General features: G+C 40.3%; 1 protein-coding gene across 1 annotated transcript in view; it reads left to right on the forward strand.

The window, feature by feature from the left end:
- Mrc1 (mannose receptor C-type 1) overlaps positions 1-22,327 on the forward strand; it is an 86,119-nt gene that overhangs the window by 10,690 nt on the left and 53,102 nt on the right. The window contains exons 3-6 of the mRNA XM_021155588.2: positions 3,333-3,506; positions 7,945-8,109; positions 16,372-16,485; positions 20,421-20,567. Of these exons, the coding sequence (XP_021011247.1) occupies positions 3,333-3,506; positions 7,945-8,109; positions 16,372-16,485; positions 20,421-20,567 (600 nt within the window). The remainder of the gene's footprint in view (positions 1-3,332; positions 3,507-7,944; positions 8,110-16,371; positions 16,486-20,420; positions 20,568-22,327) is intronic.

Genomic DNA, 22,327 nt, shown 5'->3' on the forward strand with positions numbered 1-22,327 from the left:
CAATGCCTGGCAAATACAGAAGTGGATGCTCACAGTCATCTATAGGATGGAACACAGGGTCCCCAATAGAGGAGCTAGAGAAATTACCCAAGGAGCTGAAGGGGTCTGCAACCCTATAGGTGGAACAACAATATGAACTAACCAGTACCCCCAGAGCTCGTGTCTTTAGCTGCATATGTATCAGAAGATGGTCTAGTCGGCCATCATTGGGAAGAGAGCCCCCTTGGTCTTGCAAACTTTTTATGCCCCAGTACAGGGAAACACCTGGGCCAAGGAGTGGGAGTGGGCGGGTAGGGGAGCAGGGTGGGGGAGGGTATGGGGAACTTTCAGAATAGCATTTGAAATGTAAATAAAGAAATTATCTAAAAAAAAAAAAGAAGCATCTGGCAAGCTTGTTTAAATGTGTAGACTGCAGGCTTTACTCACACCCCCCATTCAGATTCTTAATCAGTACAAAAGGAGGACCCAAGCTTTTTTCAAAAACCCAAGGAGTTTTTGAATTACCTTTACGAAGAATTCAGTGATGGTTTTGAAGATGGCCCACTTTTTGTCAACACACTGTTGACTTTTCAGTAAAGTAATACTGAAGAAGGGCCTAACCACTAGAGTTGAGAGCATGGGGAAAAGAAGGTCCAGTGACAGGCCCAAAGTGAAATCCAGCTCAAGGGGAGGGCCCAAGGCCCGACACTATTACTGAGGCTATGGAGCACTCACAAAAAGGGACCTATCATGATTGCCTGCCCCCCTGAAAGACCCAACAAGCAGCTGAAAGAGTCAGATGCAAATATTTACACCCAACCAATGGACAGAAGCAGCTGACCCCTGTAGTTGAATTAGGGAAAAGCTGGAAGAAGCTGAGGAGAAGGGTGACCCTGTAGGAGGACCAGCAGACTCAATCTGGACCCCTGAGATCTCTCAGACACTGGACCACCAAACAGATAGCATACACCAGCTGATGTGAGGCTCCCAACACACATACAGCAGAAGACTGCTGTCTCAGAAAAGATGCACCTAACCCTCAAGAGACTGGAGGCTCCAGGAAGTTTAGAGATCTGGTGATGTCGGGAGAAGGTGGAGTCATCCTCCTGTGGATATGCAGGCTGGGAGGATGTATGGGATATGGAATAATTGGAGGGTGGACTTGGAGGGGAATAAAATCTGGAGTGTAAAAAAAAGAAAAAATAGATAATAGTAATAATAATAGTAAATGAATTGTGTGTATGTGCGTGCATGAGTGTGTGTGTGTGTGTGTGCAAGAGAGAGAGAGAGAGAGAGAGAGAGAGAGAGAGAGAGAGAGCAGTATCTGTCTTGAAGAGCATATCTGATCTCATGGACCTGAAGTGAAAGGCAGTTGTGACCCACCTGAGATGAGTTCATGAGTCCTCTGCAAGAACACTGCCTGCTCTTAACTGTCAAACTGTCTCTCCAGCCCCAAAGTGACCATTAATTAATTTAGTGCAACATTGATTAGAACTGAAATCAACATCTCATTGGAAACTGGTTGATAATAGTGTCAGAGTTGTAGACTTAACATGATTTAGAGGATTATCTGGAAGTCTGAGCTCTAGAGGGAACACTAACTGACAGCATTTTTGTGCTTCTTTAATGAGGTGGGCAGGGTGGAGTTTGGGTCTTTGGATCTCTCCTGTGCCCATGTTTTGAACACCCCCTTCAAAGAGCCACCTGTATAGTTTCAATCAGAGGCCGTATTGTCTGACATATGCCTTTAACCCCAGCACTTGGGAGGCAGAGGCAGGCAGATTTCTGAGTTTGAGGCCAGCCTGGTCTACAGAGTGAGTTCCAGGACAGCCAGGGTTATACAGAGAAACCCTGTCTCAAAACAACAACAAAACAAAACAAAACAAAACAAAACAAAACAAAACAAAACAAAACAAAACAAAGCAAAACAAAACAAAACAAAACACCCTCCCCAGAAAAACAAAACAAAGAACAAAAACAAAAAACAAAAATAAAAAAGTCCAACTGGTCCTTAGGCGGTTCCCAGGACTCTCTCTTCAGGAAGGAGCAGACAACTGTGGCACTAAGACTTGGCCCAATTCTTACTGAATTTGGCATGTTCCTTATGCAAACTTAAGATATGAGGACTGGTCCTGTGGCTGGTGAAATGGCTCAGTGGTGAAGACACTTGCTGCCCAGCCTGATAACCTGAGTTCAGTTTCTGCAGTCCACACGGTGGAAGGAGAGGTTGCTCTCCCACTTCTTCCTGTGCTGCCTGACTCACAATGCTCTACCCTGCTTTGCTAAATAAATTAAAAATATAAAAACGACCTGACCTTTCACTTAGCAGAACTAAAGCTAGAATAGCATTTTGACATAAGTATAATGGGTAAATGAAAAATGAAACAAAGAAAACCCAGTAAAGATGTCGTTGACATGGTGGTACATGCCTGCAAGCTCAGCATTCAGGAAACCGGAACAAGAGGAAAAATTTGAGGCCACAGTGGTCATAATAATGATTGTGCGCCTCAAAAAAAAAATACATTGAAAAAAATAAATTAAAAAAGAAGAGTATTGCCTGCAAACTGTGTCTGTAAGGGTTTTGAGTGGTTTCTTTTTAAGACATGCAACAGCGAGCACTGTTTCTATCCTATCCCCCACATCACGGTTGAGAGAGTAAGTAAGGGCAGACTTGCTCAGAAGTAGTTGCAGAAGATTTGAATATTGCCTGTGTGCTTGACTCCATGGAGTGTGCATGTGTATGGTATTTATGTTTACATGTGTGTAGATAAACATGTGGATGTGGATGTATGTGCACATGTGTCAGAGGTCGGCTTCTCGTGTTTTCTTCTATCATTCTCTCTACCTTGAGTCACTCTCTCCCTTGAGCCTGAAGCTCTCTGACTGGTGAGTCTAGTTAGCCAGTTTGCTCTGGGGATGGACCAGAGCTTCCCCATTTATCTGGGTCCAGAGAATCCAAATTCCCACCCGCACTTGAAGCAAGATCCATAGCTTTATTTTCAATCTAAATAGTTCCTGCGACTTTAATTCCACCTGAGAGGAAGAGAATAGCATCTGCATTGCCTTGGAGGGAAGGCAGAAGTTAAAACTGATGTCAAAAGAGCTTATTACCATTGTTCCCTTAGAAGATGGAGGATAGTCCACCCTGAAAGGTCGTGGCAAAGGGGTGGTACTAGAGGTCTTCCTAAGTACATGGTGCAACAGGTGCCTAGGAAAAGACTCCATAGAAGCAGAGGGGGAAGGGTCCACAGATTAGAGGAGTGAAACCAGCTCTTTCAGGGTACATTGTAAAGTCAGCATACAGATGTGCGTCACTTGCATTCTAATGAAAATCTCTATGTCTGTCCCTCCAGCCATGTACTCCTTACTGGGCAATGCAAATGGAGCCGTCTGTGCATTTCCATTCAAGTTTGAAAACAAGTGGTACGCAGACTGCACCTCTGCCGGGCGGTCGGACGGATGGCTCTGGTGTGGAACCACCACTGACTACGACAAAGACAAGCTGTTTGGATTTTGTCCATTGCACTGTAAGTAACTGAAAACAGCACACTTGGGACATTCAGCATGGTCACTGGTGGTAGGATGGACTTCATGGACCCTCTATCTACCTTTCTTTGTTTCTTGTTTCACTTTTACTTCTCTCTCTATCTCTTTCCTCCCCATCTTTCTGTTTGCTAAGAATCAAACCCAGCCTTGTACATGCTAAACAAACACTCTACTACTGAGCTACATATCCTGACCTTATTAGTTATTTGCTAAGACTTTAGGGCAAATTATACTGTATATAGCATTATATATAGTCAGTGCTGGAGGTAGGTACATCATTCTCCCAAACCCCACAGTGTTTTAGTCTTAAAAAGCCATAGGTTAAAACAGGAATTTCAATAACACCACAAACGTGTTTAGTGGGAGTCTGTGAAGGCTCTTGCATTTTGCATCACCATGTGCTGGAGCTCCTTCTAGTACAGATGATACTGATGGAGGTTTGTGAATCTCAATGTAAGAAGGGTGGAATTCAACTGAGCTGGAAATCAAGGGAAGTGAGTAATCTATGCTTCAGTCCTTTGAAAGCAGAAGTTTGTTGTTACTAGAACATGCAAGACCACATAAAGTAACAGAACTTGAATTCTTGAGGTTTTATCCATTCCTAAGAACCTGTAAGAAAATATGTGGCAGCTTAGGTGGGGCTGGGGAGGGCAGCTGGGAGTCAGAGCTAGGGCGGAGGGAGGAGGAGATTGAGGTCTTGGCTGAACTTCTGTATCTCTGAACATACTTTCTGAAGTCAAGTACCCTTTCTCAGTTACTTATGGTCAGCCACTCTCACACCTACTGCTGGATTATCGCAGTGTGTTTCCACAAGTCACAGAAGATAGGTTCTCTGCTATCCTGTCGTAAAGAAACCTGGGCCCTAGAGCAGACTCTGGCATGGTCCAGAATTGCTATGGAATCGTCTGAGCTACAATACTATGGTCTATGGGTTAGAATGGTGGCCTGCATCCAGCCTGCATAGGGCTAGGGCTGCTATGAGCAGCACCCCAAGCTGACTGGCAAGCGGGCAGCAGGCTGTGAGAAGTCACAGGACCCTGCTCTGGGGGGTGGGTAGGTGCAGTCTAATGGAGTCTGTAGTCTCAGGTACCGCAGACACCTTTGGATGCTGCAGAAGAGCTGAGAATAGAGTTTGGGCCCGAGGGCAGGCTCTAGCCCGGGTCGAGGGGAAAAGGGCAGGAGGAGCGAGCTCAGGCTGGGTCCCTAGGGGAGGAGAGAGTGTCCTAGGCTTGCTTGGGCAGGTGACTTGGCTTGGTGGAGACCATGTCTGGGAGAACAGGGAGTTCTGCAGGAGACTAAACACATGGCTCTTTAGAGGAAGACCTGCTCCATTGCTCCAGCATGGTGGTCCAGATGGGAAGAGTCAGTCCATGGTTTTAAGGCATTTATTGTCATGGCAGGAAGAGGATCTAAGAGGGTAGTAGAGGCAAAGAGAAAGGCAGAAAGAGGGAGAGTAGAGAAGTAGAGGCTGGCCTTGGCCACGTGGAGAGAGGAGGGAAGGGAATGCAGAGAGAGGGTGAGCAAGAGGGCAAGAGAGAGTGGCAGGAGTAAGAGAGCAAGAGAGGGAGGAAGAGGCATGGAAAACGACCTTCCTCCCTTGCAGGAACCTGCTGGGTCTCTAGGGTTTAAACTTAGCTCAACCAGAAAACAGGCTGCCTTTCACGGTACAACAACTGTTTTCTACTAATTATTTTGTGATCAGGATGCTTACTATGCCAATATTCTAAGTCAGTAAGGCTAAGCAAAATCTCTTAATGTCAGACTGTAGCCAGACTTCGGAGAATTTTCCCTACTTGATCTTTTGGGTTTATAATTCCTATTCATATTATTAAAAGTAAACTTGAGTTAATAATGATACCATGCTCTGGCCTTGACTGAGGTAGATGTATTTATAAAAACATTTGAAGCTCACAGGCTTCAAATCCATGATGATCCAATTCTCTGGTCTCAATGGAGGTAGATGTATCTACATCTCATGTCAATATTTAGAAATTTGATTTTTCACTCAAGGTTTACAGATTTCTAGTGTTTTGAAAGAGAACTCTTTTGTTTGAAAAAGTGAAGGTTTTTTGTTTGTTTGTTTGTTTTTTATGTGCATATCTATTTTCCAACTAGTGAAGAGTAAGTTGTCTACTTAGGAAAGGTGATATTTTCTAAATTGGTCACAATTTTTCTTAGGAGTATGTGTTCCATGAGTCCAACTATAGTATCCCCGACTTACTGATGTTGATATTGTTAGAGACTTGTTGCATGTATGTGCAAGGGAGAAAGTGTGGACCACAAATGGGATGTCAGTGACACAAAGAAGGAGTTGTTGTCCTTGCATGTGTGTGGAAAGGGAGTCTCCAGTATACACAGCACAGCAGTATTCTTGTTCTGTCTTGTTAATTCTGTGTATTCTATGTAGCCAAATGATATATTTTTCCCTGATAGAAAACATATGTGAAAGGTAAATAGCTATAGAAGAGTTATTTTATTTTCTTCTGCATAAATTTGTAATTTTGCTTTGTGGTTCATTCAAAGCAACATTTTATTTTATATTGTTTTATTATTTTATATTTTCAGCCCGATAGGATGGATATAGAGCAAAGAGTTACTGGGCTAGTGACACGGAACACCTCCCACCATTGTCCTTTGGTTTGCTTATTGTAATGCCTTCTATTTAGACACTCGTTTTCATGTATCATGAGAGGAGGAAAAGGAAGAGACCCCATCCTCCCGATTGTCCATAGCTTGCAGTTTTGGCTTTTCCCACCGGCTTTCGTGGTTTACTGCTGGAAGCTGAGCTCTGGGGAGCTGCACACTCAGCACACCTGTATGTCCACTGAAAGATATGTCTGAACCCTTTGATCAAAAATGTAGGGGAAACTTTCTTTAAACGAAGAGGAGAGTTATTTCATCTTTTTGGGGGGCCATTACATCCTTTTGACTATTCCCAAATAAGAAAACACCCTCCTTTAGTTAACAGTTACATCTTCTACCTTACTCTAAGCAAACCCCACGATTGTTAAATAGTCTTTAGAATGTTTGCCTTCACATAAAATCTGTCTCACTGTCAAGTCTCATTTACACAAGCATTAAATTTGTCAGACATTAGACCATTCTAAGTTTTACATTAGTAATAGAAATTTATTTTTTTGTAAGAATACTGTGATTTTTATAGCTGTTTTGGTGCTGGGCAGGGGGAGCTCAGTAGTCTAGTACCCACTTACATTCTTCAGAGGCCAGGGTTATAGCTCCATCATTATCTCCATCATCATCATCATCACCACCACCACCACCACTACCGTCATCATCATCAACAACAACAGACTTTGGACATTTCTATGCCATTGCCTTTCTTCCTCTTTGATGTGGCATGTTACTACAAATGCCAATTCATAGGACATGGTATATATGTGTATCCGAAAACATTCTTATTGTCACTTCCTCATCAGACATGAAACACAATTCCAATGAGTGTTAAGAATTATGATGCCATCCACTAGATGCTACAGACAATTTAGCAAGCTGAATGCTTTGTTATTAATATAATTATTTAATTGTTATAATTATATAATTCCTTTTCTTTCTCTGGTAAATAAATTAGAAGGTCACACCCTCTTTCCCAGGGTTATAAGCAGAATTTTGTTTCATTAAAAAAAGAAGAAAGGGACATAGAAAAACATTTAATTTCCTAGCTTCCAAATATCTTACATGTAAAATGTTATAAATAATAGTCATGTATCTATAGTGTCAGCCTTTTCTAGAGTCTACCAAGTTTTCAGTAATATAACAGCACAGGGTCAATATAAGCTAAAATGACCATTTTTTTTAAGTATGAGAAAAAGCCTAACAATTAACACACTCTATTGCTAAGACGTAGGCCAAGTATGTCCTGATGATGAGAAAATGGAGCTCTGAAGGTCACTTTCCAATCACCCTGCCTGAAGAAACCTGTGAACTTCCCTCTTATGCCCATCTTTCGTATATTTTGGGTTGTGAGCCTAGCCTTTAACAGCTGAGACATCTCTACAGCCTATGCCCTTCTTTCTTAAAGAGCAATTGGAACCAGAGAGACCCTGGCCACAAAAACTACTCATTTATTTTCTCTTCCTTACCTATTTCATTCCCTGCTCCAGAACACTGGGCTGACATCCTGAATTGTCTTCCTGGTGTCTGCCCCATCATCTGGTCCAAATGTCTCAGCAGTGAAACAGGGAGATGGTCTCTCTTTCTTGCCTTAGGCATATAGAACATTATAGATGAAGTTGGCTCATGATGAATCTGCTCTTCATCTCAGGAGTGAAAAACAGGCTTTAAAATAAGGGACAACAGCAGAAGATGTAATCATGAGAACTGGATGGTTTTACAAAATGTATTGTTCACTGGACACATCTCCCAAGTGTAACACAGCTAACTCACTGTCTTCTTTCTCAGTTGAGGGCAGCGAGAGATTATGGAACAAAGATCCACTGACCGGCATTCTTTACCAGATAAACTCCAAGTCTGCTTTAACCTGGCATCAGGCAAGGGCAAGCTGCAAGCAGCAGAATGCTGACCTCCTGAGTGTCACGGAGATCCACGAGCAAATGTACCTCACAGGTAATGACAGAACTCACAATCGTATGAACAACCAGGTTACTTGGTTTCCATAGCGTGTGACTTACGAGTAGATACTAAGAGGTATTATGACTGTCACGAAAAAGTTTGTCCCCAAGCAGATGGTGCAGTTCATATAAGAACTCTGTGTTCAGAAAGCAGCCCCAGAGATGGCAAGCAGCTGCCATTTCGTGATTGTACGTTGCTTTATCAGTTGTGACTGTCTTTAGAGTACATGTTAAGAACTGTTCTGAAGATGGAACTGAGCAAAGAACAAAGGCAGCCACTGTCATGGAATGGTGTGGTTTTGGATCCAGCAGTACCAACCATGTTCCATCGTCCCAAACATTTCTCATTAGCATCAGAGAGGTTAAGATGAGAAAATGAAATGAATGATTGGGAGCAGAGACAAGTCAATACTTCCTGTGCAAACCTAAGTCCCCTTTGCCTTGTGCCTCTCTGGCTCCCAGATCTGTATTATTTCTACAGTGTACTGTTTGGCTTTTCAAAACATCTATTACCAAGTTGTAAACTAGCCTTTGACTGAGAAGACAATATACATTCAATCTCTAATTATCTCTCTAGTATAGCATGCAATAGTATAGTATAGCAATCTCTAATTATCTCTCCTACTATAGCATGCAATACTAGGAGAACGGGGTTTGATTTCTAGAATTCTTTCCCATCTTTCACACACCAAGAGAATTGTTCTGTGTTTGAAAAATAAAACATTGGCCACAGAAACGTAAAATGGGAATGGTAATTATATCATTTATTTTTATGCCATGGTGATAAAATACCCCAGCCAAAAGTAACTTAGGAAAGAAAGGATTCATTTTGGCTTACAATTGTTGAGGGGCTGAATCCATCATGACATGGGAGGCAAGGCAGCAGGAGCATGAGGCTGACCTAGCAGGCAGGAAACACAGAGATCACATTTTGAGCTACATAGAAGAGAGAGAGAGAGAGAGAGAGAGAGAGAGAGAGAGAGAGAGAGAGAGAGAGAAATCAGGAAGTGAGACTGGTCTATAGAACAGCAAAGCCTACCCCCACTGACATACTTCCTTTAGCAATGCACAGCTGGCCACAACCCTCCCAAATCATGCCACCAACTGGAGACCAAGTGCTACAATAAGTAGACCTAAGGGAGGGAGTGCTTTTCTTTTCAACCACTGCAGTGGAGCACACCTATATTTCCAACATGAAGAACATAGAGGCTGGAAGACCAGAAATTCAAGGTCACCCTCCAGCTCATAGTCCGTTGGAGATCAGTTTGAGCTACAGGCTATCTGCCTCAAATATAAAACTAAACAGAAAGTCAATAAAAAGCCACACTTGGGGAAGTGGATAATAGGGTCAAATATTAGTAAACACCTCTTCTTCCCCATTGTTAAAGCCTGCTCCCTCCAGTTCCTCTGGCTTTACTGTTACATAACAGATCTTAGACCTGTGACTGCGCTGTTTACAACATACTCTGACCCCTAACTTCTAATCATGAAACACATTTACCCAGTTCCAGGATGCCATCTCTCCACCTACAGCTCACCATGGAAGCATTTTGCCTCTTAACAAAGGTCTTTGGTTTCTCATGGGTGGCATGGTTGTCTCTCTGCCACACCACGTTTTAAATCTAGAATCCCCCAAACCTTGCACACTGAATGGAATCTTTTCCATTTCTCTCGTCTTATTATTAGCACTTTTATGAGATATTTATTTACATTTTGTGTGTCTGTACAGGTTTACATCCGTTTGTGTCCTGTGCATGTAGAAAACACAGCTCATCCTTTGCATCCTTTGGTGATGTGCCTCAGAAGCCTGCCGCTTTATTTTTTAAAAGAAATAATGTTTTTATTTATTCTTTGAAAATTTCACACAACATTGTTTGATCATACTCATTCTGCTTCCTGAACGCCTCCAGGTCTAGATTCTCTCCTCCCTCCTTCCCTCCCTCCCTCCCTCCCTCCCTCCCTCCTTCCTTCCCTCTCTCCCTCCCCATCCAGCCTCATGTTCTCACTCAAAAATCATAAATAAATTAAAAATAAAAAATAATAAATAAATAAATAAATAAATCACTACTATAACAAAAGCAAAACAAAACCAATGGCATGAAGTTTTTGTTGGCCAATAACTCTTGTGTGGGTCCTGCCCTGGACTCAGATCATCAACGTTGGGTGGCATCCTTTGGTAGCTATCTACCTTTTCTTTTTGGGGCTCCCTGATTAGACTAGTCTGACTGTCCACTGAGACCCAGGGATCCTTCTGTCTTTGCTTCCCTGGCACAGGGACTGTATGAATGCTCCGCCACATGGCCCCTGGTGATAAATCTCAGTTCTTGTAACGTAGCAATCACATTATTAGTGAAATTATCCCCTCAGTTCTTATTACCTATTTACTGTTTTGCACAAATTCCCCATAATCTATTTATAAACACTTTAAATAAGTAGAAACATTTATTCCTGTAATCACTGAGCAGGCTATCTATCTGGATAACGTTGCAGTGGGTATTCTGTTAGTACACCCAGGCTGACCCAATGCAAAAATCTTAAGCAGAGGAAAGACATTCCTTTCTCAAGAAGAAAGATACTCAGTGTTCAATATCCTTAGGCCCTTACTGAGGAGGAATCTAGGGAATAATGGTGTGGCAGATGGGTGTTTGTGATCTGCTCTGTTGTTAGAAATAGGCATCCAAACTGGAAAACAACCCATAATAAAAATAAGGTGTATTTTACTAGAGCAGTTTGGAAAGCAAACAGGATTTTTAAAATATGCATACACCAGAGCGATGACTCTGAAGTTAGAAATTATTGTTAGTATGGGTGTGGTGGTTGACACCTGTCATCCCCATGCTCAAAGGCCAAGGTGGAACAATCTGAAACTTGAGGCCACAAACAAACAAACAAACAAGCAAGCAAACAAGCAAATTGTTGTCCTCTATTGGATAGGGGCCATGTGCCAGACACTGGAATTTACTTCTGAAACCCACATTAACCTTGAAAATAAATATTGTTATCTCACTGTATAGAGGGCATGGCAGATCAGTGGGCGAAAGCTGAGGTAAGTTGCTTCATGCTTTAAGTTCATAAAAATGGGCCAAATTGGAGTCCATCTCTGTCTTCCGTTTTATCCTGCCCGAGTCTCACTCATAAAATAGCAGGAATCAGGTATGCCCAAAGTACCAGGGAGAACCTTAATGCGATCATGAGACTCTCTGAATGCCAGTAAATGCCTTCCTAACTTGTAGTGTGGTTCTGTACTGCCCACAGGGTGGCATGCTTCTACCCTATACTTATTTGCACACGGCCCACTGCCATGCTGTCTTCGCCTCAGCTTTTCTCCAGAAACATGCATATCAGAATGCCCTATTTAATCCTCAGTTCCTAAACCTGATTCATAACTATGTGTAATTTGAACACTTACAGAACTGAAAAGGGCTGGAGGAAGTGATATTTGGCTTGAGACCCTGGTGTGTGTGTGAACCAATTTCCTTTTCTACAAACAAATGAGTGTGTCGGAAAAAAAAATCTAGATATGGGTATAATAATGGACAGTCCCTATTATAACTAAGTTCAAAAGTAGACTTAAAAGTATGCATCATTATATAATTATTATACAATGAATACACCAGAAATGTCCTGTGGAATTGATAATTGATATTTATATCACTAAAATAAAAATTCTTGGTCTGACCCTTTATAAAATTACACACATGCAGGAGAGTGGGTGATACCTGCCTGCATTCAGTAATCCTCCCCTCCCCTCCCCTCCCCTCCCCTCCCCTCCCCTTTCCTTTTTTCTTTTTTCTGTGATGAGGATGGAACCTCACAGATGCCAGACTTTTAAATGACACACTTAGCACATGACTTGAATTTTGTTTCCAAATCACACTATCACTAATGTCAATTCAGCATGTCGCTGCTAACAGTCATGGGAATGACAGCCATCATGCATAATCCCTGAGCACATTACTATCTTGAAGACACAATGATAAAGTATTGGTTTGGTTCTCAAGGTAAGCACAGAAGCCCCATTGAGCTTGCAAAGTCCAGGTCCAGGATCTGGGTACAGTATGGGCCAGGGTTGGGGTCTGGGGCACAGAGTTTAAGATTGCCAGAGGGTAGTTTTATTAAACAGCTGCTTCTCATGAAGTCAGATGTGGTAAAAAGTGTGATACAAAACACACTTTAATTCATCACTAATCATTGAGTTTATCATAGCTTTGAAAACCTTGTGCATTTTGTTTGTTTGTTTGTTTTTAAAACAGACTCTTGTTAAGTAGTCCAGGCTGGCTTGATACTTACGCTTAAGTACCAGGTACTTACTTAAGCTGGTTTCAAGCACACAGCAATCTTCCTACGTCAGCCGAGAGTGCTGGAATTACAATCATTTACTATTATGTCTCGCACTCACCTCCTTAGTTGCTCATATTTTATAAAGTGCCACAGGACTCTGGTAACAGCTGACTTGTAAGTAGGGTCTCATCCTAAGCCAGTTTGTTGTTGTTGTTGCTTTTGAGACAGGGATTTTCTGTGTAGCTCTGGCTGTCCTGGAACTCACAGAGTTGCTTGCTTATGCCCCCTGAGTGCTGGGATTAAAGGTAGTGCCACCATGCTTGGCTCGGCCTCTACCTCTTCACTCTTGGCTCAGCATCCTGAATGCTAAGGTTCAAGACATGCATCACCATGTTCAACTTGAAATGGTATTTTAAAAGAGGATTTTCTCTACTATATCCCCTGGAAATATAGGAGTGATTATTATTCAAGCTAGTATAACCTTATTTATGTTAGAATTCGTGATAAAAAATCTAACATTCAATAGTAATTGTCCTAACATACAGGAAAATATCTATACAGTATTGATCCCTGTATATTTCTTAGCACAGTCTAGAGATATATTTTCTCTTGCATTAAGAGTGAGGTGACAGTTTTTAGCTCATTTCCTCATCCTAAAGAGATGATACATTATTCAAAATAATTTCAATAATATACTAAAAATTAAGTAAAAGGAGTTATCAGTGGCACAAAAAAACTATAAAATTGACATGACACAAATTCACCATCTATTTTAATAAAGAGTATTTGATATTTATAACACAGATTTAAGACTAAGTGAATCTGTCCCCTCTTGACATTTTTGGATTCGAGATTTTCTAATTTTACTTCATGTGTATGAGTATTTTTCGTGCATGTATGTATGTGCACCATATGTGTGACCAATGCCCATGGAGGTCACAAGAGGACATCAGCTCTCCTGGAACTGGAGTTACGGATGGTTGTGAACTGAGAGCTGAATCTTGGGCCTATCCAAGAGCAATCAATGCTGTTAATCACTATGTCATCTCTCTAGCTCCTGGAAATTTAAGTTTAAAGCATCAAATCATTGGAAATACTCAACTGTTCCTTGGGTTCTGATTCTGACCCATGCAACTACTATATAACTTTTCAGCAAGGCGTTTAACCTGTCCATCGTTGATTGTCCTAGCTGTCCCATGAAGGAACGGGACTAGATGCTTCCCCAAATATAATGTACTTGAGAGAGCTGTGCTAGCTCTTCAACTGTTTTCTTCTAGGAAGCCTGATAAAGAATACTGAGGGCTGGAGTGATAGCCCCACAGAAAAGGATCACTGGGCATATTTCCAGAGTACATAGGTTCCATTCTCAGCAATCATATAGTAGTTTACAACCAAATCTCCAGTTCTAGGGCACCCAGTGACTTTTTTCTGGTCTCCCTGGACACCAAACACATGTGTGCATAGATATCATGCAGGCAAAATACATTAAAAATAACTGAATTTGAATTATTTGCCATTGAAATGTAATATCAGTATTCAATTCCTTTCTATTTTTGTCATATTTTTAGTTCATGTTAAAGTGTCATAGTAGAGCTGGGTGTGGTGCACACATCTTTCATCCCAGTGCTTGACAGAGGTAGGCAGATCTCTGTGACTTTGAGACCAGCTTGGTCTTCCTAGTGACTTCTGGGCAAACCAGGGCTCCATAGCAAGGTGCTGTCAGAAAGAATATCAGGTTTTAAAAAAAAATCACAGTGAGTTGATTTTGCAGCACATGCTTCCAATACTGGGACAGTTAAGTAATAAAACTGAATAAATCTCTATTGAACTAATGAATATCAGCCTTACCAATACCCTCAGGTGAGTCTTTCTTTGTAATGCCTTTGTTAGATGAGAACAAGCCACAGGCAAGGTGCAAGGCATGGTTCCCCAAGAAAGCACAGTGTGTTTGGAATTGGCGTGAATAGATGTAAAGTCTGACCTTAACATTGCCGTGGTGTCCCGTTTCCAGATTTTCCATATAAGACACTAACGTATGCATACATAAGCTAATGGAAACCTAGCAGCAAATTTAGTGGCTGCTTCGATATACTTCAGAGTGAATTTTTATTGATTCCCAACTATGGGATCTGAGCATTATTGTCATATGGATCCTGGGTCAAAGTTCAGCTTTATCATATTTTTTAAAACAATGTTTTCACATGTATAACTTACAAATAATTAAAATCTGTCATTTGACAACTTCATACATTCACGCCACAGTCACATATACAATTTCTGCATATAGAAATCACTGTCTGCTGGCGTGCTTCTTCTCACCAAGGCCCCGCCCATTTCAAGTCTCCTTTTGTGTGTTTCGTCTTACGTTTAGTTGGAGTTTCTTGACTGAGCACGGGCGGGAGGTTATTCCCTGGAGTAAGGGCAACTTACCAGTGGCTGTATACCCGTGAAGAAAATGATTCTCCCTCCCTAGAGCAACTATTAATGTCCAATAGTCCCTCAAAGAAGGGTGTGGTCTCAGGATCCCCTCTCCTACCCGTGATGGCATACTGAGGGCCCCACTCTCGTGCAGATAACCACTGTTGCAGAGTCCTGAGTATAATGTCGGTTCATGTTCAGAGCCATCTTTCTGCTGCACATCTCCACCCTCTGGCTCTTGGTTTCTTTGTGCTTTCTCTTCTATGTTGTTTCTTTTAGCCTTGGAAAAAAATGGGAAAATGTTGACCTCTACATTTTATAAGTGCTTAATGGCTAACTCTTTCTACCAGCATGTTTTACGGAGGAAAATATTCCACCAGTACTGCTGAGCATCAACTAATGAATTTGTTTTTTAACATGTATTTTATTTTATTAAATAAATCGAAGCATAAATTTAACAATTGTTTCCCAGTAACTAAAACAATTTGGGGAAGTTAAAAAATCCTGACTTTTGATTTTTTTAGAGATACAACCTGTAAGAGGTTTAAAATATGTTAGTGGGTCCATGTGGCATTTTTATTTTATTTTTATTTCCATGTTAAGCTTCAATAGTCAAAACCACTGTGGTTATTATTTATTATCTGCCTAAAGAAAACATTGCTTGTGTTGGCATAAATATGTTAGTGGGTCCATGTGGCATTTTTATTTTTTTTCCATGTTAAGCTTCAATAGTCAAAACCACTGTGGTTATTATTTATTATCTGCCTAAAGAAAACATTGCTTGTGTTGGCATAAATATCAAAAATTACAGTTTAATCACCATTTAAAAGTAGCAAAATTGACTTAAAACATATTATAAAATTCTCAAAATAAGTTCTGAAATACAAAGTTTAGGTCATGATTTATGAAAATGCCATTCAAAGTGTTTAGTAAAAATTGTCTGTCATAGAGGAGCTTTGCTTCTCTATAAAATAAATCTTATTTTTACTCTTAAAGAAGTAAGAAAGTTACTCATGTTCCATGAGTTAACACCATTATGTCCACATAAGAAGTGTGAGAGTAGACAATGGTAAAGGTGATGGATGACCTTTGGGTGGAGCCTTGACCCAGAGCCCTACTAGCTTTTCATAGCACTCTCTGCCTACCAGTGGAAGTCATGGCTCTACTTGTTGTAAATTATAAAGTTTTAGCGATATTAATCACTACTTCCCTCACATTTAAGAAACAGATTTTATTTTTTATTGCCTCTCTGTGTGTATGTATGTGTGTGTGTGTGCATGTGTGCATGCATGCATGTATATATGTATATGCAAGTTCGTTTAGAGGCCAGAAGGCCTTGGATCCCCTGGAGCAGGAGTTAGAGATGGTTGTGAGCCTCCCAAAATGGGTGCTAATAACCTAACTAGGGTCCTCTGTAAGAGCAGTGTGTGCTCTCAACTACTCAGCTATCTTTCCAGCACCTTCTTTGACAACTTGGATTAACACATTTAATTCTGGATTTAATTTCACTGTCATTTCTCAATGCCTGTTCTGTGTTTGTGTTGTTTTTGCCCTATAGGATTAACCAGTTCCTTGAGCTCAGGACTCTGGATTGGACTCAACAGCCTGAGTGTAAGCACTGGTTGGCAGTGGGCTGGAGGAAGCCCATTCCGGTATCTGAACTGGCTACCAGGTAAGCATGCCTGAGTATTATTGGCTGAGTGGAATTCACTGAGATATCTTAAAGGTCTTCCTCATGTTACATATTGGTTTCAGAAAGTCTTAATGGAACATAGTTCATTTTCCATCATGCTTTGAAATCTGCAACCTGGATTTGATTATTCTAAAGAACAAGTTTAAACAGGGCTAGCTTCCTGGGATAAGGACTTGTCTCCCAGGATAATCACGACAATCAATACTCACTTCTGTTTGATGTCTACACTCTCTAAGTAGTTTATGAAGGTTTTACATTCAAAAGCATATTTTGTAGCTATTTTTAAGTATGATTAAAGATAATAGAATTAGTACTAATATGTATTTTGTGTTAACTTTGCCATTGTCCTTGACACAACAATTGTAAAGTTTAAGTGTTCTACTTTTTGTATGACTATTGTTCTCCCTAAATTTTGGGATTCTCTTGTCCTACCTGAATTTTAAAAATTCAGTTAAACTGTGTTTATAGATAAGATACATATATATTTCTTATATATGCAATGTTATATACGCATCAATAATCTAACACACTTGGGTGGATACTAAGGACAGAACCTAGGGCCTTGTGCATGTTAGACAACCACTGAGCTATGTCCTCAGCCCTCTATATACTTTTAATTTGACAGTCATTACATAGACTGGCCTTGAATTTTCTCTACTTCAGGAAGACCTTGAACTTGGGAGCCTTCCTCCTCAGCCTCCTGAGTACCTGGGATTTCAGACCTGTGTCATGAGGCCTGACTTTGCACATATGTTCATATCTAGTAATATCTATAAATTCACATTATAAGTTTAAGAGAACTGAATATTCTGGGTTGGTGGTGAATTTGTTTTAGGTGGTGAATATTGTCTTAGGTCATGAGATATTTTTAATATTACTGTAATCTTAAAGCCTATGGTAATACTGTTATGGTTGTTTATAATATAATAGAGTTGAATTAAAATACTGTCTCAACCACAGATTATAAAATTCTATGCTAGCATAAACATTTATTAACAATTTTATTGACAGTATACAGTTTGATCATAAAAGAGAGAGGCGGGGAATACTCTTCTTCAGATTATCTGGAAGTTAGAAAAGGCTTTCCCATTTTGTCACACTTTCATGGTGTGTGTGTGTGCTGTTTTGTTCTTTCTTTGTTATCACTTCATGTTGTTCCACCATACAAGATGACAGAACACAAAAGGAGACTGATGGCTGTATATAAGTTGTACATATTAAGCAATTCTTCAGAGAAACATAAAGATCAGTTCTGAAATGTTTTCATCTGTTGAGTAGTAGGATGAGTTGTTAATACTCGAGTGGTATTAAGTGTGATTCTAGTCTCTCTAAGTATAGCACACCACCAAGCCTGGCTTATTGCAGAAGAGTACAGTTAATGATTAGTGATTCCTGCCATGGAGCAGGAAATAAGTGTGTATTAGTCATGTTTTATCAGCTTTGCTGCAGACACTATTGAGACTGTATTTAAAAAGCTGAGGTTTCCCCCTTCCCTCCTCCCCTTTCCCTTCCTCCTCTTCTCCCCATAACCCCACTCTCAACCTAGTTTCCTTCATTGGCCAGATTATCTCAAGCAATTGATCCTTATGCTTCTGCCTTCTGAGTATTAGGACTAACCACAAATGTGCAAGTCATGCCTTTTCACAATTCTTTTCCTCCCTCCCTCCCTCCCTCCCTCCCTTCCTTCCTTCCTTTCTTTTTTGAGCCATTAAACTCCTTAAAAAAAGCATTTGGCTTAAATATGTTAAGTTTTCTGTTTCATACTTTGACTTTTACTTTCAAGAAGAAAAAGATAAAATAGTAGTTTTAAAAGTGTTTAAACAAGGGGGAGAATTTTAGAGACTCAACATTTAGGGTTATGTGTTTACTTAAGTTAATTAGGCTTCAGAAATCTCAGGGCAAGAGCACTCACTTGGCATGCACAAAATTTTGGGCCCAATGAACAGTGGTGCAAAAAAATATATGTTGGTACTGATTATATTTCACGATGAAATTCCACTCAACATGTTCGCTCACTGCCTGATGAGCACAGGGCTGTTATGTGAATTGTTTTGTACTAGAAATTGTGACTGGTTAATCTACTTCGGAGCTATCTCCAGCCCCATGACTTGAGTCTTGAAATGATACTCTGCTTTATTTTCTTCTGAAATTTGGGAAGTAACTGTCAGTGCATATGAATCTAGATGCCCTTTCTTCATAAGATGATATCCTCTGCTGCTCTTGGGCTCAAGGGAGGTTAGAGAATTGAAGCGGGCCTCAGAAGCTTCAGACAGCATTGATTATATGGTAGGGGACTACAGTCCATTCTTATCTTTAGTAGTTAAAAGTACTCCACGCCATAAAATAGTCCATTTTCTCTCTTACTCAGTTGTGTACAACCCCTTGTGCTCTTAGATCTCACTGAAAAAACCCTGAGTATTAACTTTAGAAAAGGTGTAATAGGGATGGAAAATGCCTTACATGTTTCCAGAAAACTAAGTGATTCATGTTCTAAAAGACATATGGAGTGCAATTAAGAATACTTTATGTGAATGATGAAGAAATATAAATTCAACCATATAATAGTCACCAGATTAGTAAAGACTGCTATCTCAAGGTCGGTAGAGGTGTTGCATTGATAAATGAATATATAATATGATTTACCAAAGAGCACAGTATTTAAGACCAGTATGTATTAAATGTGCTATTGTTTCTTGAAAGTTTTTTTTTTCCACAATGATACAGAATCTTGGCCATATTATCAGAAGATTTAAAAAAAAATCTTTATATGTATTTTGGGGGTTTTTACTTTGTGTAGTATTTATACAACCTGGAAATGTTTGTGTTAAAGACTTCCAAGGGCAGTTGAGATGATTTCCTTTTTCTGAGGAACGTGAAATTTTGGTGCATAATGAACATCCACCAAAGATCACAAAGTAGAGTTATCGGCTGTGTGTGTAGCTAATTTGTCAGACTTAGATATGAGATGAAGTTACTTTCTGGGAAACTGGGGTTGAAATGATAAATCAGAGAGTGTAGGGATTGGTCACCCCTGTAGTAGACAAATGACTCATCTGAGAATGTAGGGATGGACACATGTATCTATAGCAGTAAATAAATGACACATCAGAGGATGTAGGGATGAATCCATGTATCCATTATAGTAGACAAATGACACATTAGAGGATGTAGATGGATGCATGTATGCATTGCAGTAGACAAATCATACATTGGAGGATATAGTGATAGATGCATGTATCCATTGTAGTAGAAGGATGTAATAATAGACTGTAGTGATAGGGTCATATTTCCAAAGGTGTCAACCCAGTCAGGTATTTTTAACCAGCTTCCTGTAAGAAATGAATGAGGAGATAGCTCCAAAGGCTTTTCTTCAATGAATCCAACTAAATGTGCTAAGAATCTTAGTTCTGGGAGTGTAGGACATTGGTTTCCAGATCTGTTTCACTGTGTTTATCCCTCTCATTTTCTTCTCTTTAGTTAGCTTCAATTAGTTTTGGGCGTTACTATTGACATTAATATGGCCAGCTTGGGACAGTGTACATTATTCTTATTCAGCCATTCTATATATGATATATATATCATATATATAGATACATGATATCATATATCATCACAGTTGTTTAAAGTTTAAGGTCTAACGTTATCCATTGTTCTAGGTGGTTATTTCAAACCACTCTGCTGTGAACTCAACATTTTAAGCCTTGGAATAAGCCACAACAAGTAACCAAATAGATACCCACCATGCCTTTTGCTCTGCACTCAGTAAATAATAATTTGTGAATGTGTAGCAAAAGACAGGATGGGGATCCATTAAATCTCAAGGATGACGACGTAAGGTGTGGTGGTTGGTGAATGGAAGCCATCCACTTAGGAGAGTGTGGTATTCCCAATTTAACTTTGTATTTTGCTTAAAGGAAGTCCATCATCAGAGCCTGGAAAGAGCTGTGTGTCACTAAACCCTGGAAAAAATGCCAAGTGGGAAAATCTGGAATGTGTTCAGAAGCTTGGCTACATTTGTAAAAAGGGAAATAATACTTTGAACCCATTTATCATTCCCTCAGGTAAGAGGATCTCTATGATCAAATGTATACTCAATCAAAACTGAATGAAATGATTCTAGAGAGATTATTAATTATTTACAGATTAATAACATGATATGTCTTCAAAAGTCCATTTCTTTTTTTTTTTTTAAATCTTTTTTTTTTTTAAAGATTTATTTATTTATATGTAAGTACACTGTAGCTGTCTTCAGACACTCCAGAAGAGGGAGTCAGATCTCATTACGGATGGTTGTGAGCCACCATGTGGTTGCTGGGATTTGAACTCTGGACCTTTGGAAGAGCAGTCAGGTGCTCTTACCCACTGAGCCATCTCACCAGCCCTTTAAAAGTCCATTTCTTTGGTCCTACTGTATGCTAATGTTTCCTGAACATATAGGGTGGAACACAGGGCCCCCCAGTGGAGAAGCTAGAGAAAGTACCCAAGGAGCTAAAGGGGTCTGCAACCCTATAGGTGGAACAACAATATGACCTAACCAGTACCCCCAGAGCTCGTATCTCTAGCTGCATATGTAGCAGAAGATGGCCTAGTCGGCCATCAGTGGGAAGAGAGCCCCCTAGGTCTTGCAAACTTTATATGCCCCAGTACAGGGAAACACCAGGGCCAAGAAGTGGGAGTGGGTGGGTAGGGGAGCAGGACAGGGGGAGGGTTATAGGGAACTTTCGGGATAGCATTTGAAGTGTAAATAAAGAAGATATCTAATAATAAAAAAAGAATTTTATATCTCCAGTCTTGTAAAGTAGGTATTATTTTCTCCTATTACATGTTATAGGAGAAGAAAGAGAAATTCAGAGGATATATAGTCTGTGTATACTCAACAAAACTGGAATTAAGACTAGGAAGTAAATATCTGGAGGGAAAGACTTTATTTAGTGATCACTGGTAGATGTGTATGGGGACTTTGGTACATTATCCATGATGGATGTAAATTGGGTCCCTGGTTCATAATCTCTGATGGACATGGTAGAGAGCCCTGGTTTATGAATTCTTATGGATATGGTTGGAGGCCCCTGGTTCAGTTCTACTTTACAGATTTTCTAGAGTGATTGTGGATGAACCTGTGGAGACCTCAATTGTTCTTGCAACTTGTCTCTTCTATTGTTATTGCAAAAGGAATGGCTAAATCTTTCTTGAAAGAATTCATATAGTTCTCTTTCAGAGACCTGCAGTTGCCACTTTGGGGAACTAGAGAAAAGTTATTTTTAAGTTTCTCTGGAATGAAAGGCACAATTCTATAATTTGGCCTTATTGCTTAATCCACCAGTTTTAAGTTCCTTGTTTGTAAACTATGAATGTTAGTAACTCTTCTTTAAAATCTCATTATATCATCAAGCTTGTATTGTTAAATCCACTATTGCCCCTGATTCACTTGCTCAGCTACACTAGCATTGGCCTTTGCATTGTTATCCTGACAAGATTATTCTACTGCACAGACAAACCCCTCTAAGTAGAGATTTAAATTTGTAGCATTTTTTTCAGTGCGATGGCACACACCTTTAATCGTAGCACGTAGGAGGCAGAGACATGCGGATCTCTGAGTTCAAGGCTGGGCTAGTCTGCAGAATATGTTCCAGCTCCCCTTCTTGGAGCCCCTGCACCTGTGAAAAAGTTGCTGCATTCCCAGTTGGTGGCCCCTCTTGGCAAGCATCCAGTCTTGTGCCCTTCAGTCCTTGCCATAGTCCTGTGTGTCCATAGTTCCCTCAGCTCCAGAGCCATAATATGCATCTTTGTGGCTACTAACTATTGGTCTTTGGTTAAATGA

The sequence above is a fragment of the Mus caroli genome, chromosome 2 (genome assembly GCF_900094665.2).
Source record: "Mus caroli chromosome 2, CAROLI_EIJ_v1.1, whole genome shotgun sequence".
NCBI classification, from domain to species: Eukaryota; Metazoa; Chordata; class Mammalia; order Rodentia; family Muridae; genus Mus; species Mus caroli.